This window comes from Hippocampus bargibanti, linkage group LG05 (genome assembly GCF_051943395.1).
Source record: "Hippocampus bargibanti isolate YZ-2025 linkage group LG05, ASM5194339v1, whole genome shotgun sequence".
Classification (NCBI taxonomy): domain Eukaryota; kingdom Metazoa; phylum Chordata; class Actinopteri; order Syngnathiformes; family Syngnathidae; genus Hippocampus; species Hippocampus bargibanti.
This window is the reverse complement of record NC_142738.1, coordinates 10,417,947-10,435,198: the sequence shown is the minus strand read 5'-3', so window position 1 is coordinate 10,435,198 and position 17,252 is coordinate 10,417,947. Positions and strand designations below refer to the sequence as shown.

At 40.0% G+C, this 17,252-nt stretch overlaps 1 protein-coding gene across 2 annotated transcripts; it reads right to left on the bottom strand.

The window, feature by feature from the left end:
- Window positions 1-171: 171 nt before the first annotated feature.
- incenp (inner centromere protein) lies at window positions 172-14,854 on the bottom strand. 2 transcript variants are annotated; one of them, XM_088996924.1, is made up of 20 exons: window positions 14,681-14,854; window positions 13,638-13,801; window positions 12,581-12,685; window positions 11,903-12,507; window positions 11,775-11,814; window positions 9,522-9,588; window positions 9,301-9,415; window positions 9,157-9,190; window positions 8,838-8,925; window positions 8,595-8,735; window positions 6,730-6,747; window positions 5,557-5,666; window positions 5,369-5,489; window positions 5,170-5,280; window positions 3,644-3,795; window positions 3,443-3,542; window positions 2,205-2,240; window positions 2,041-2,103; window positions 1,807-1,960; window positions 172-1,193 (listed from the first exon to the last, which is right to left on the bottom strand). In XM_088996924.1, exons 2-20 carry the CDS (start codon window positions 13,775-13,777, stop codon window positions 1,015-1,017), a joined length of 2,379 nt encoding a protein of 792 aa, XP_088853050.1. In that variant the 5' UTR covers window positions 13,778-13,801; window positions 14,681-14,854; the 3' UTR covers window positions 172-1,014. The 2 variants fall into 2 exon arrangements, with proteins under 2 accessions (XP_088853050.1, XP_088853051.1); XM_088996925.1 differs by lacking the exon at window positions 6,730-6,747 and having other exon boundaries at window positions 175-1,193; window positions 14,681-14,852.
- Window positions 14,855-17,252: the final 2,398 nt, after the last annotated feature.

Below are 17,252 nucleotides of genomic sequence, written 5' to 3'. Positions count from 1 at the left end.
AGGACGGAATTGCTGATTGGAAGGAGTCACATTCCATAAGGACAGCAATTAAATAAATAAACTGTACAGTATAATGATCGTTTTATTTACCTTTGAGATGGTCGTTGATGGCTTGATGGAATGGGGTGGGAGGGAGGTCTTTTTTGGTCCCATAACAGCAAAAGTATCCATGATAAATCCTTGAAGACGAACAATGTGTGCACTCAGAGAAAGGAGGTGTGGAAAGGTAGGCCAGCTGTGGCGCTGTTTGGTAGTGTGGTTTGGTGTTCCTCTGCCAAAAATTACTCCTCCAGGCATGGTGGGGCGACGCTCCGTGTGTATCCCGAAAAGTAGTGCGTATGCCAAGGTTTAATTTTCATAAATTTAACATTCATAAACCGAAAAGTTCATATGGCAAGGGGTTCGTAAACCGAGGTCCCACTGTAGTTCCAAAAAGCTGTAGTTAAAAGTAAACAATGCATAAAAACATGAAATGGAAAATAGAACGCTTTAAATAGATTGCTTGCGAGGCACCACAATGGATACACTGAAAACCAACAGCATTTTTTTTGCACTGCTCTAATATTTTAAAAAAAATCAAACAAACATTGATACCATGACTGGCTTTTCACCATATTGACCACTTCACGTTTATCGTGCCCAGGTATGGTTTACACGGTGTTGACAGGATTACAATACTTGATCAGTTTGATTTGTTTATGCAATTAACTTATTTTGCGGGAATTTACACACTTGTTGGAGCAAAAGTTTAAGTCGGGATGCTGTCCATTAAACGGCAAGTTACGTTAACGGTCTTCTTAAAGATGAGCTCACTGAAATACAACAGGAAAAATGAAACCCTGATCACAACTGTCCATTGTCAACATTTAATATACCAAACGATTTCCTGCGTAGACATTCAACAGTTATTTTAATAAAAACAGAGAATATTTAAAAACAGAGAATATTTTATTATTTTATTTAAAGAAATTTTATTAGAAAGGGAAAAAAAGTGTACAGCACAGTATCACTCCATCAGTATTTGTTTGAATTTGGGGGTGAATGCCACACAGCAGAGCTGGTGCGTTTAAAGTAGCGGGGTTTGCTCTTGTAAAATAGGTTTTCCAGTTTGGGTGGCTCAATTGTTCCGAAGAAATTATCGAGGTCAGGAGGGTTGAAGTACTGCTTCATAATAATCTGCTGTAGATTGTGACCTGGGGGAAGATGATCAGGTAATGTTCATTACGATTCATACAAAATCAAAAACATTCTCTTAGGCCCAAAAGAGAATGGAGTTTTCGCAACACAGTTCATTTGTGGAAATATAAGACATTATTTATCTTATTATTCCTATCTCATTACTTCCGTGCAATGAAATGTATGCAAATTTTGCTTTGGAATAATTAGAACATTGAGCAGTACCAACAGACTACCATTTGATAATTTTAGCGCTTTTTTTTACTTTAGTCAAATCAAAAACCATCTAAAGCACAGGTGTCAAAGTCAAGGACTGCGGGCCTGATTTGGCCCGCCACATCATTTTATTCGGTCCGCGAAAGCAAATCCTTGTAAAATTCCATGACGCTTGCTAAAGTCTGAACCAAAATTTCTAATTGTCGTATGTAAACCACAATAACAGTCGTTATTTTTTGCTTCAAATTTGAAAACTAGTTATTCATTCACTTGTTGTGCGCTCTATTTGTGGAGGGGATGAAACATTCTAATGATTTCCCCCAAATTCATCACGGCCCCCCAAAGAGAAAACCGTAATGACAATGTGGCCGGTAGCAAAAAAAATACTTTTGATACCATTGTTCTTGTGCATACCTTCTGCCCACGATGGAATAGGCTTTCTTGGTGCAGACTCATCATCAGTAGAGTCGTCACTGTTTTGGTCCATTCCATAGTTGTCTGGATTTTTGGACAAGGTCACAGTTTTGTTGCCACCCTTTGGAGTGATGGCGTATGACTGGGGCGATTTCTGCCCGGGAGAAAAAACAGTGAGTGTGTATGGAAAATTTCTGAGATGAAACTTGAGCAATGCACCCCTCCCCCATTTACTTCAACATCCACAGTGACGTTGAGGCCGCCGCCTTTTGCTGCAGGCGTTTTCATCACAGAATTCTGCAAAAGTAAAAGAACAAAACATGCCCATCACTGTTGTTTAACAAAGAACACAGGGTCGTGGAAACCAAAAAATACAAATAAAATCAGATTCACGGTACCTCGATATCCACAGTTACATTGAGGGTAACGGCGGTCTAAAAATAGAAAAAAGCAAGGTGGTAGGGGCAATATATAAGTCATTGAGATATTACGAACAACCATCAAGCAATACAACAATTTGTGTCGAATTTTCCGATTGGGCACTTCTTTTTCTTTAGATTTAACTTTGCATTAGCAGCGAAAATTAATTTGCCGTCATTGTATAAGGCAAGGGGTGCTCACACTTTTTCAGCATGGGAGCTACTTTTGAAATGACCAAATCAAAATGATCGACCCATTATATTTATTGAGAAGTATATTGAGGATTCTTGCAATTTATGTTGATGCATAACCGCATATGTTGCACAACACAACATAATTCTGTCCAATTGTTGCCATTCACTCTGATAACTGGCAGACAAGACAAACACACTTTGAAAACGTCGTGAAAAAAAGTCCTACTTCCATTCTGTGTAAGTGATACTTTTTTCTTCTTAGTCGGTCCAACTCCATACGCATTTTTTTAACCTTATCTTACGTTTAAAGGACAACCGACACCATTTTTTTGTTTCCTAACTGACTATAGCAACTAAAATACCCAAAACACGCAGGCTGATATTTTTAGTCAAATGAAAAACACCAGTAAAAATGACTTAAAGTGTCCAAAAACTACTTCAAAATGAAACCGGAAATGGCCAGTTTCAGAAGGTCCCGCCCCCTTGTTCGTGACGTCACACCAAGAAGTCTTGCCTTGCTCGAGAATCAAAACAATGGCTTCAGATTCGGAGAAGATGCTTTCTTGTTACTCATCCAGTTATGAATGTGATTCGAATAGTTCTTAAGAGGAAAGCATATATGTTTGCAATCGATTAAAGGAGTCGTCACATATCAATTCGAGCCGTCAATGATAGCAATGCAGCACCCAGATAATGCAGAAGATGGCGCCCAAGCTCCATTGGAAAAGGGCTGATTTGTCTGCTCGGAATTTGTGTCAGTGAATATCAAATAGATGTCTTGGTGCAACACACGATTCAGCATTGCGTTATTTACGTTTCTCTTCTAATTTCGCCATCAACACGGATCAACACAAAGTTTTCAGGCCAAACAAACTACCGCAAAATGCGTTGTGTGTCGCTTTCTCGGTCAGGGGCGTTGCAGACATGACGTCACGTGGGCATCGTCATCAACTCGAAAACAAGACTTCCTGAATATGAATGAACGATTGAAACAAATAGGATTCGAGAAAGGCCTCATTTACCTGCTTTTGTTTCTCCTCCAGTTCTTTTCGTTCCTTCTCGCGAGCTGCTCTTTCCACTTCTTGCCGCAGAGCGAGAGCCTTCTCCCTTTCGACTCGCTCCCTAGAGGAACGACATGTCATAAGAATCCATACACATATAATGTATTGTGTATGTATCGTCTTGACAATGTTTCCGACAGCAAAAGTTATTTGAAAGATGACCTTTCAGCTGCAGCAAGGCGTTCTCTCTCCAGCTCCCTTTCCTGCTCTTTTTTCAGCTCCAAAGCTCGGCGAGCTTCTGCCAGCTTCTTTGCTTTCAATTCCTCCTCCTTGGCCTTCTTTGCCAGCAATTCCTGTTGCCGCTTCTCCTCCTCCTAAATTTGTAAAACACACACACACACACACACACACACACACACACACGCGCACACGCACACACACACACACGCACGCGCACACGCGCACACACACACACACACACACACACACACACACACATCGTCTCAGACGTGCAATACAGACACACCCCAACTTACGAACGAGATATGTTCCGAACGGTCGTTCATAAGGTGAATTTGTTCGTAAGTTGTTTCAGTGCTATTTTGTATGGAATGTAGGTTTAAGGCGTGTATAAGTAACCTGTATTGGTTTGTACAGTGATACCTTTGCTTACGAACTTAATCGGTTCCCAGAAAGTGTGTGTAAGGCGAAAAGTGTGTATTCCAAACATTAATCTCCCATAGGAAACCATTAAAATGAGAATAATCCGTTCCCAGGTGCCCATAAAACAATTTTCAACTAAATAAGCCTTAAAACAACACACAATATACATTATTTTATGTTTAATAAATGTGCTATGGTATTGTAATTAAAGAAATAAACGGTACAGTAAAATAAAGTCATTTTATTTACCTTTGTGATGGTCGTTGATGGCTTGACGGGATGGATAGCTTTTTGCATAAAGTGTCTCAAGGAGCTCTGGGTTGTACGTCTTGGAGGTTGTGATATTGCAAAAGCAACAGATGCTGGCAGACGTACTAGAAACTTCATTAATAGCTGGTTCCCTTGCTTGTCTTTTCTCTTCAAATTGTACAGTTGGCTTGTGCGGGTTATTTGTGGAGCCTGATTGATGGCATATTTTAACCTTGAAGTCTACACTCTGCCATTGAACTATCAATAAAGTTGAAACGAGTCTAAATTTCATTGTGTTTTCTATCCATGTTCTCACCCTTTCACCCTCTCACTCTTCACCCTTTCCCCACTGCTGCGTGTGTCTCCTCCTCTACCACGGATCTTGACCAATCATGTGCGGCTTAACCGAAGACCGGGGGCGGGGAATAGAGGACAAAAAAAGTCGGCTGCCATTTCCAGCTCCAAGAACCGGCTCGTTCGTGAACAACAGATCACTCATTGTGGCTCACCGTGTGTTTCCCAAACAATAGTTTGTATGCCAAGATTATATTCTTGCGAATTTAACGTTCGTAAGGCAAAAGCCGAGGTATCAGTGTACTGAACAATAAATATTTAATGAAATATAAGCTCTGTACAGATGTGTACAAGTACAACTGGAGAGAATACTACATATATTACTCCAGAAATGTTCATATGTATCATTGTTCGTAACTCAAATATTCGCAAGTAGGGGAGTGTCTGTATGTCTATGGAACTATTATATGTTTCATTTTTTTTCCTGACCGTGGCAGAATCGCAAATTTGAATGTGAAATGATCGATAAATAAATATTTTACCGCTTGCTGAATCTTCTTCCTTTTAGTTTCTTCTTCCAACTTTCGTTTCTGTTCGAGTTCTTCCTGACGTTTGATGGCAGTTCTTTTTTTGGCCATCTCCGCCGCTTGACGCTGCATTCACAGACAAATATTGAACAATTTAGACATAGTACAACTTGTCCAAGTGACAACGCTAATCATTCAAATGACATGCTTCAACCTTATCATTTTTCTCATCGATGTGGGCCATTTTTTGCTCAATCTTCTTCTTCTTTTCTTCTTCCCTAAGCTCTTCTTTGACTTTGGCCTCAAACACCTTTCTTAGCCTCTCATCCCGTTTCCTATGGGACCACAATAAATAATTCTGCTCATCAAATCAGAAATGAAACCTTTTTAACTAGATCAGACCGTTTGAATTCCTCTTGTTTCTTTTTCTTCTCCTCCTCCATTTTCCTCATTCGCTCCTCTTCCTGCTCCTGCTTCTTTTTAAGTGCTTCCAGCTTTTGCCGCTCCTTTGCCTATAGACCATCAGAAAACAAACTATTTCATTATAATTTTTAAAATGGGCGAACAGAAACCAAGAAAAATTAAAAACATCTTTTGTGCAACAATGAAACTTTCCCCGTGACTTATTAAAACTGTTTTGTGAAGTTAATTGCTTCTGCAATATCACGCTAACATCATGGGAACCAGTACAGACGCTCCCAACTTACGAACAATGTCCGTTGCGAACGGTCTTGTAAGGTGAATTCGTCCGTAAGTTATATATATATATATAGATATCAAGCTTCCTGGCCTCTGGTAGAGGACCCGAGCTGAAATGGGGACAGACACCACCCATGGTGGGTGAGACGAGGATATATATATATATATATATATATATATATATATATATATATATATATATATATATATATATATATATATATATATATATATATATATATATATATATATATATACACACACACACACACACACACACACACACACACACACACACACACACACACACACACACACACACACACACACACACACACACACACACACACACACACATACAACATCATGGCGCCCCCTGCGCGGCTGCCTCTACAGCAGCTCCTAAGCTTGTTTGATCGATCACTCCGGACCAACACACATGCTGAGTTGGAGGGCTTCCAACTCGTACATGCGGGGAGAGGTAAGAAGGAGGAGGAATTGCTGTACTTGTGAACGACGAATAGTGCAATCCGAGGCACACAAGAAAAACTCTGCCCTTGGGACGCTAAACATTTTTTGACATACCTGCAAAAATGTTCTTATATACCGTTGTTCGTAAAACGAATGTTCGTAAGTAGGGGAGCGTCTGTATTTCAAACGCAGAAGAAGATGCCGTGGACAAACGATTACAACTGGGGGTGTAATTGTGAAACTGAAAACTCATCACACAGATGGACACGACAATGGATCTTCACTAACAGATGTCATTTCAAGACAGGGAGTTAGCAGGAAGGGGGTGCGGTGCTTTGGTTTAGTATGAAATGAGTGGACACTTATCACCAAATGACCACCAACACACAGTGCTCATGCACTTACCACTACATTCATTCTCATCTGGGGAGGGAAGATAAAATGAGTAAGCAAACAAATAAATAAAACAAGACAATGATTCACTGCTCAGCCAAATTATTTTGAAAAAAAAAAAGTATAAACGGATATTGCTAAGGACATTTGGTAACTGCACTAATTAGGACTCAATTTACATTTTATATATTACTGGCAGTGCAGTGGTAGAGTGGTTAGCGTTGTCGACCTCACAGTGTAGTGGCACCATGTTGGATTCCAGCTGCAGCCTTCTAGATGGAATATGCATGTTCTCTGTAGTGCCTGTGCAGCTTTCCTCTGGTTACTGCAGTTTCCTCTCAAATTTCAAAAAAACATGCATGACAGGCTGCTTGAACACTCTAAATTGCCCCTTGCTGCGTGGATGGTTGTTTGTCTCTGGGTGCCCTGTGATTAGCTGGCAACCAGTTCAGGGTGCCCTCCACCTACTGCCTGAATACAGCTGGGATAGGCTCTGTCGGTAACACGCCAAATGTTAACTCATTCACTGCCAGACGATGTGCAACAATGTGTCCACTCCGGTGCCAGGGTTTTTGTCATTTTCACTCAAATTCCAGGACCCACAAAATATTGAGTTTTAGGACTACATAAACATTAAATTCAGTGTAAGAAACCTTAAACTCTCGTCTTTCAGCAGAAAAAAACAGTTAATTCCAAAGTCATATGGGTCTAGAGTAATATGAGGTAAAAGTGGGGGCGGCTGTACAAAAGGCAAATGCTGTCCCCCAACCGAAAGAAAAACCAAAACCCAAACAAATTCAGGAATGGCGCGCCACGTCATATTTTCAATTCCCAAATAAATTTGGGAATGGCAGTGTTAAAACATTCGGCTGCCATGCATGTTTTTGGATTGTGAGATGAAGATCAGTCGCAGCAAGATGGAATATATGTGTGTGAATGAGAGGGATCCAAGTGCAAGAGTAGTGCTACGGGGAGAAGAGATAAAGAAGGTGGAGGATTTTCAGTACTTGGGGTCAATTGTCCAGAGCAATGGAGAGTGTGGAAAAGAGGTGAAGAAGCGTGTCCAGGCAGGCTGGAGTGGCTGGAGAAAAATGTCAGGTGTGATGTGTGATAGAAGGGTTTCAGCTAGGATGAAAGGAAAAGTGTATAAAACCGTGGTCAGACCAGCCATGATGTTTGGACTGGACACAGTGCCACTGAAGAAAAGACAGGAAGCAGAGATGGAGGTAGCAGAGCTGAAGATGTTGAGGTTCTCTTTGGGAGTGACCAGGTTGCATAGGATCAGGAATAAGTACATTAGAGTGACAACTCATATTAGAGGCTTTGGAGAGAAAGTCAGAGAGGCCAGACTGAGATGGTTTGGACAGAGGAGAGAGCGACTATATCGGCAGAAGGATGCTGAGCCTTGAACTGCCAGGCAGGAGACCGAGAGGAAGACCGAACAGGAGGTTTATGGATGGTGTCAAAGAGGACATGAAGGTAGCTGGTGTGAGAGAAGAGGATGCACAAAACCGGGTTAGATGGAGGACATTGATTCGCTGTGGCGACCCCTGAAGGGAAAAGCCAAGGAAAAGAAGAAGATGAAAGCAGAAAAAAAAATCACCCCCCCCCCCCCCAAAAAAAAAAAAAAAAAAAAAAAAACCTCAGGCACAGGGATAACATGCTGACTCCACACAGGAAGGACGGAACCAGAATTGAACCCTGCACCCTTGCACTGGGAGGTCGTCGAACTAAAAATGAAATATGCCCAAATATACTCAAGCATTGCTTGTAGAACACCACACCACAAGAATCACTCGATAGTATCGTAGTCATCCGTACAAGGTCATCAAGTGGCTTTTCTATTTCCTTCTTTTAATGTCGAAATTCATGCTGACCTTAGGATCAATCTTCAGAGGAGTAGTATGTTTAATGAAGGACTTGACGACAGTATTCCGGGTGAAGGAATTTGGAGTCATCATCAACATTTGATTCTTCTGCACAGTGTGGAGAAATGATTTCATGTTTGGTCTGAGAGTCTAGAAGAGAAAAAAAATAGCCGTTTTAAAAAAAAAAAAGGCATTTTCCACAAGAACATTCAAAAGCGCATTTTCTTTCCCTTGATTTATTTGGGTGCTTACACTTTGGCTTTTCTTGGGAGGAGAGAATCTCTTTGTAGGACTTTCCACCGTCGTGTATGGTGTTTTGCGCTTGATGCCGTTAGTTGACCTACAGAAACAGGAAAACAAGAATTCTTTGTGGTGGATTTTATGCACTTCGGTCAGGGGACGGGAACCCATAGCTCTCAAGCCATATATGGCTCTTTTGATGATTGCAGCTGGCTCACAGATAAAATATTATTGCTTTTTGGCTGCTCATTTCCTGTTTAATAATAATAATAATAATCTTTATAATACATTTCATTTAGAAGCGCCTTTCAAAACTCTCAAGGTCACTCACCTTTTACTGGCCTGTGGACACTCTTGTTTGTCAACTGGAACAAAGGGGAAACAGTTGAATAACTTTTAAAGGCCTCCCTCATGCATTTGTTTACAAATAAATACATGAATGTAAAAAACAAAAAGAGAGCACATTAGCACATACCTGTTTGTAGATTATTCCTCTCAGGGGTAAACAGCGAAGGTGGGGCCAGTTTAGGAGAGTTTGCTGCCACAGAACGAGTGATGCGTGCCAAGCATGGCACCTCACTCATGGTTGTCTGCGTACCCACATTTGTAAGATGATTTATGAAAAAAAAGTAATTAACCGTTCTCCTGGATTATCACACAAGAAATTATTGCCGGCGTTCATTCATGAAAACTTACCGGTGCCGGAGGAGAATCATCTAAAGTGGGAACAGCATCTGGATTTGCAGGCATGACTTCCAATGCTCTGTGGTGGACAATAATAAAAACAACAATTCAAAAAATAGTTTTTATACCTGCCCCGGTCGGTTAGTCTTTATAGTCGCCCCTCCCCTGAGGCCAAACGATTTTTAACATTACAGCTACTTAAAATGTTGATCAATGTCAAAAATATACTTGTGAAAAAAATACCTCCATTGCAATTTGCCAATCATGAAAATATCTTTTTTGCCACTATTTAAAAAACAAAAAAGAAGTACATATTTTACAATCAACCAAACATTTAATAACCAATATTGTTTGAAAAGTACAATGATTTGGAAGACATTGTTAGTCACTTCAAATATGCACGTCGTAGTCTCCACTGCGAGACTAATAAAGGCAAATCCAATGTATCCAATGTCATGTATTTTATTTACTACTTTCATTCCTTTCATCACTTTGCTGCTGTGAAATGTAAATTTCTCCACTGTGAGACTAATAAAGGCATATCCAACCCAATCCAATCCAAACCTACATTCCTATGGGTTGACAAAAATAGCTAACTATCAACAAACTTAACAACAACTTAAACTTAAACAAACAACAAACTTGCGTCATTTTCACCTTTTCTTGACTGAGGTATAAGTCCTGGACATGCTTGAGAGTATTCCTCGCGAAAACGACTGTAGTTTCGTTTTAGATTTCACAATTTTTGTTGCTTTTTCTCCGGCACATGCCATGACGAGACAATGATTAAAAAAGATGCTAACTCTTGACTCTCGATTCCTGAAATGACCCGTAACACGCGCATGTGCAATTCATCTAAAGGAAGTAAACAGCTAGCAGTGTGCTGATAGGCTGTTCTAACTTTAGATATGATACATAGAGATCTCGGGTTTTGAATGAATAATAATAATCACACATTTCATTTATGAGCGGCTGCCACACGCGCCACCGCTCACTCAACCCGGAATAACTCAAATAGATAAAAAGCTAGCTAGCTAAATAGCCAGCCAGCCAGATAGCTAATAGACAGCAAATAGATAGCTCGAACGCTGGGTATTTACTATTTTGACCATGTGACCTATTTTTATTGGAAACTGGAATTTTCATTAATAAATCTTAACCCGGAATGGGATAATGAAAACTGTACTCATTACGGCAAAACCGGAGTAGTTGGGAGGGATGGTATTGGTAGGCGTATGTTAACTAAAATAGAAACTGTTTGAATGTACAGTGATACCTTGTCTTACGAACTTAATTGGTTCCCAGAAAGTGTGTGCAAGGTGAAAAGTGTGTATTCCAAACATTAGGAAACCATTCAAATGAGAATAATCCGTTCCCAGGTCCACATGAAACATAATTTTCAACTAAATAAGCCTTAAAACTACACAAAATATACCTTATTTTATGTATAATAAATGTGCTATGGTATTGTAATTAAAGAAATAAATTGTACTATATAATAATGTCATTTTATGTACCTAGTGATGGTCGTTGATGGCTTGATGGCATGGATAGCTTTTTGCATAAAGTGTCTCAAAGAGCTCTGGGTTCTACATCTTAGAAGTTGGGATATTGCAACAGCAACAGATACAGGCAGACGCACTAGAAACTTCATTAATAGCTGGTTCCCTTGCTTGTATGTTCTCTTCAAATTGTACAGATGGCTTGTGCGGGTTATTTGTGGAGCCTGATTGATTTTAACCTTGCAGTCTACATTCTGCTTTTGAACTATCAATAAAGTTGAAACGAGTCCAAATTTCAGTTTTCTATCCATTTTCTCACCATTTCACTTTTGTTTTTTTTTTGTTTCTAGATCTGTCGTCTCCCTTTCGTGTGTGTGTTTCTGTAAGAGTGTGTGTGTGTGTGTGTTTCTGTAACCCCTTGCCCCGCTCACTGCTACGTGTGTCCCCTCCCTCCTCTACCACGGATCTTGACCAATCACGTGCGGCTTTAACCAAAGACTGGGGCGGGGAATAGAGGACCAAAAAAAGTCGGCTGCCATTTTCAGCTCGGCTCTCTTCGTTCACTTCAGAGAACAGGCTCGTTCCCGAACGACACATCACTCATTGTGGCGCTCCGTGAGTTTCCCGAAAAATAGTTTGAATGCCAAGATTATATTCTAGCAAATTTAACATTCGTAAGGTGAAAAGTTCATTAGCTAAAGCGTTCGTAAGCCGAGGTATCAATGTACATCCAAAGCTTCCTTTCTTTTCTCCATGTACTTACAATTCATCCGCCTCGTCCATGGACTCGCATGATGACGTGGCTACAATGAGAAAAAGTCAGAAGATGCAGAAAAATGTCAAGTAGGATTAACATATTGAAAGAAAATTGACCAATGTCTTGTTCCTCACTCTCAATATTGCTGCTACGTGATGAATTGGCCTTGCGATCCGCCTTCTTCTTCAGCATGGATCGCCGGGAGGCACGTCGCAGAGACTCCTGCTTCATGCTGTACCGCAAACGACCAAGGGAGTGCCGCACCTTTAAGGAGCACCTCATGGAGCTCCGCCGGGAGCTTCTGCGTTTCCCGGCGATTGCAATTTTGGCAGCGGCACGTCCAGGAGATGCTTTGGGTTGTGTTGCTGCCTCAGCAGACAAACGCTGCGATGCAGGGATGCTGACGACGACCCCGGGTGACGGTATCGCAACAGGAGAATGGATTGTGTCACACGATTCATCCAGGTTGTTCGCCTCGTTGTTTTCAGCGACGTCTTCAACCTCAACAAGCTGTGGCTTTTCATGAGAAGCATCCACAGTGTCAGAGATTATGGGGAAAAGTTGGTTTACATCCTCTGTAATCGCCGCCTCGGTTTGTTTGTTTCTGCGAGTAGATCGTTTTGGCCTCGTGCCAGTGCTGCTTTGTGTGTCAGAATCATTTGTAACGGCATCTTCAGAAAAGAAGCCCAGTGGCTTGACAGAGGAACCGCGAAGGTTACTACGACGACTCTTTGAGAACCTGCAAAGGAAGTCAAATCAACCCGGGATTCCGCAAATCGTGAAAATGGAGACTGTCTCAAAGTGCAACAAACCTTCGACGTACTTCTTCCTGACGGCCAACAGACACGCGCTTCCGCCGACTATTCTTCTTTTGTGATGGGGTTTTGGGCATTAACTCTGGTTCGGAATTAAAGTCCCTGCAATTTAAAGAAAAGACAATTGGTTGAAGAGTCACATATGATACTGTATATGTTTAAAAAAATCAATAAATGTCAACAAAATAACGTTGGAACATTGTCAAAAAGGTTTTCATTTGTCACCCATGTTGAAATCTGATTTACTTGGCAGGGAGTAATGGAATACATGTACTTATGCTACAAAATGGATTATGTTATAGTCACAGGAGAAAAAGAAGCACATTACATTTTTAATGCAGGTTGGGATACGGCATAGACGACTTCCCGAACACCCACTCTTGACTTGATGTCAAATCAAGCTTTCCCAAAATAACTGCTCACAATATAGCTCATTTGTAGTTTTGTGCGTGTGTCATTTCTATCTTTTAAAAACACATTTGGTATGTAGTAATCCAAAAGCAACTAACCCATTAACTGCCATTCACAAATTTATTCGGGAATTGAAAATATGACATGGAGCGCCATTCCCAAATTTGTTCGGGCTTTGTCTTTTCATGCTTGCATACCGATAAAGCCCTGGCCATGGCCGCTGGCAATGTTTTTTTTCTTTTCCACAAGGGGCGGCATTTCCCTCTTTTCTATGTTAGAGCTTTGTTCCAACTTCAGCTGTTGTTAAAGCGCTATATAATGTGTATGCATTGCATTGTATTTTGGACAGTCGCCCTCATTTCAAGCTCATATAACTCCAGACCCATATAATTTAGGAGTTAACTCTTTTTTTCTAATGAAAGAAGAGAGTCTAAGATTCTCAATATTCGGTAGGTAGTGGAATGCAAGTGACAATGACAAAAACCCTGTCACACATTTTTGCACGCCTGGCAGTGAATGAGTTAACAGTTAATTAGATTACGTTAATATAAATGTACTTGGATGAGCTTGATAGAATAGTAAACATGGACATAAACACAATGACCAAAACGAAGCAGTTTTTAAATGACGATTTTACACCTACCTTGAGAACATGAGGTTGGCCTCTTGTTGGATCTCCTCAAGCCAAACCATGTGGACATTGTCAATCTCGTTCAAGAAATCTTGTGTTTTACCGACAAAAATCTTCGTTAGAGACTGCAAAGACGATTTTACAGAACTCATGGTGCCAGCTTGTGGGTTCTCTCTCTGAAACAGATAATTTTGGAAAAATGTTTCTCTAAAAGTACCTAAGTGGGGCGATTCTGTGCATTTTACTGTGAACTAGCATTACAAAACAGAGTCACAACCTTTCTAAAATGAATGTAGCAATTACAATAGAAAGCAGTGTTATAGTAATATCAAATTTGATACTTAAAACTTCATAATTTCCTAGTTACAATAGGCTGCGGCATCAGATCAGATTTTCAAGTTTCAGTACAAATATACTAGAACAATTGCATCACGCCAGCAAGCGATAATAACAACGCGAGTTCGTTCAATGTTGTCAACTAAAATCCGGATTCATTTTAAGCGAGGAATTGCCATGAAAAAATAGAAATCAGAAGGATTTTCATCTCTGACAAAAGAGTTTCCCGGCCGAGGGGCCCCTCCATTAATTTTGCCACCTGCACTGCGTGAATATTAAAGCCTAAATATTAAAAAAAAAGCAACACGTGTAAAATCGACACAAAAACGTTACTTCTGGTATCAGTGATACATTTTTGGCCTATAAAGCAGATAACAGGAATCATTGCAGGTTTTTAAATAGTTGGACATACAATTGAGCAACAAGCACAGACGTTCTATGACAAAAGAGAAACGTCGGCCATAATAATCACAAGCAGCTAAACTAACATTCGACGAGCAAGACTTCGGATTCGGTTATATTTGCCCGCGCTGGCATCGCCTTCGCATAGAGTAGCACTTATGCACTTAGAGAGCAATTTCGTCAAGTTGAACACAGAAAACACATATCACAACATTGCGTAGCGAACATCAGTTTTCTGGTGTCATTTATGTGCTGGCGGCAAAGCTTTTCTACAGGATGTTATCCGTAGCTATTGCTAGTAAGTTTACATCGTTTACCTTGATCACAAGAAACAACGTCAACACAATCCAACGCTTGCTCCTCCGACAAAACGAATATTATCTTTTTAAAAAAGCCATACAATAAGATGATCTTCAAGCAAACGATTCAGACCACCGACACCAAAGTCAAACTCCGCACGGTCGAACCTGAAACTGCTTCAATTTTCAAACTATATCGGCCAATAGGAAAGAAGCTTTTGGTGACGTCACATCCGCAAATCAACTTGTTCGTTTGAGGAACAGACACTGTGACGGGTAACTCGACACAAAAGGAAACGGGGCTAGTACACTATCGACGCATTAATTTAAATCAAACAAACCCCGATGGAAACACACACACATGAAGATTCTGCCCCGTTTTAAATCCACAGAAACACACCAGCCCCTAAAACTTTACCACGAATCGATTTTTTGTAGGCATAATACTGACAGCCTACTCTTAAAGAACAACCGACGCCCGGACTAGTTATGTCCATAATTTGTAACATCACTTCAAATGACTTCTACTGAGCGTATTTTACAAATATCTCACCGCATATACCTATATTTTACGTGTTAAGACTCGCGCTGAATATTCAGGAAGTCCCGTTTTTGAGTTGGTGACGATTGCTGACGTCACATCACGGGGGGAACGTCCTTGATAGAGAACGCGACACACTATGCATTTTGGGTACTTTGTTTGGTCTGAAAACTTCGTGTTGATTGCAAAATAAGAAGGAAAATACATAATAACGCGATGGTGAATCGTTGTGTGTTGCACAAAGACTATGATTTGATTCTAGTTGACACAAATTTCCAGCAGACAAATCAGCCCATTTCCAACGGAGCTTTGGCAACATCTTGTGCATTTTCTGGGACGCTACATTTCATACAGACGCCTCAAAATGACACAAAATTACTTCTTTAATAGATTGCAAACATTTATGTTTTCTTCTTCAGAACTATTTGAATCATATTCATAACTGGATGAGTAACAAGAAAGCATCTTCATCGAATCTGAAGCCATTGTTTTGATTCTCGAGCAAGGCAAGACGTCTTGGCGTGACGTCACGCCAAGACGTTTCTGAAACAAACTTTCTCAGATCATTTTGAAGTAGTTTTGGGAGACTTTAAGTCATTTTATTTGTTTTTCATTTGACTAAAAATATCAGCGTGCGTGTTTTGGGTATTTTAGATGCTATAAAACGTTTTTCTGATGTCAGCTAGGAAACAAAAAAATGGTGTCGGTTGTCCTTTAAAGTACACGTACAATACAGATATGCTACTTGTGTCATTAATAAATAAACAAACAACAAAGACAGTAACATTAGAAGCCATACCGACTTCTCAAGTCAGGGTCACATTCTGTAAATTCGGGCTTTTGGAGAAATGGAAACTTCTCAAGTCTTCACAAATATTTATTGATACTCGACTACAATTAGGAGTTATATTTAACAAGCAATCCCCAAGAAAAATGAAAAAGCAGAGCTTTATTTAACTCATTCACTGCCATTCACGAATTTATTCAGAAATTGAAAATATGATGTAGAGCGCCATTCCCGAATTTGTTTGGGTTTTGTTTTTTTCTTGCTCGAGTGCCTATAAAGCGCTGGCAGGCCCTTTAGGCACTGTTTTTTCTTTTCCACACAGGGGCAGCATTTCGCTTTTTTCCATGTTAGCGCTTTGTTCCATGCTGGGTCCGAGAGGACAGTAATTTCATCTGTGCTGTATGTCATACATATTAGCGTATTTGCAGATTGACCACTCCAAATTGTCCCTAGGTGTGAGAGTGACTGTAGTACGTCTTTGTGTGCCCTGCGATTGGCTGGCAACCAATTCAGGGTGTCCCCCGCCTCGTGCCCGAAGACAGCTGAGATAGGCTCCAGCAACCCCCGCGACCCTAATGAGGAATAAGCGGTACGGAAAATGGATGGATGGATGGACAATAAAGCTGACTTTGACTTGACTTTGATGTTAGCTCACCCGCCGAAAAAAAGTTTTTATCCAGTGACTGTAAAGTGCCCTTGAGCATTTTGAAATGCGCTTAGAAATAAAATTTATTATTATTATTATTATATTATATTATATTATTGGATTGGATTGGATATGCCTTTATTAGTCTCACAGTGGAGAAATTTACATTTCACAGCAGCAAAGTGATGAAAGGAATGAAAGTAGAAAAACAAAATACATGAGCTGCTGGAAAGGCAGCCACTCTCGCGGCTGCCTATATTATATTATATTATATTATATTATATTATATTATATTATATTATATATATATATATATATATATATATATATATATATATATATATATATATATATATATATATATATATATATATATATATATATATATATATATATATATATATTATATTATATAGCATATTATTGTTATATTTAAAAGCAGAAGTGAATAGTTGTGAGCAGCAGTATGGCTTCATGCCAAAATAAAGAGTACGACAGATGCAATGTTTGCTTTAAGAATGCTGATAGAGAAGTACAGAGAAGGTCAGAAGGAATTACATTGTGTCTTTCTAGATCTGGAGAAAGCGTATGACAGGGTGTCCAGAGAAGAGCTGTG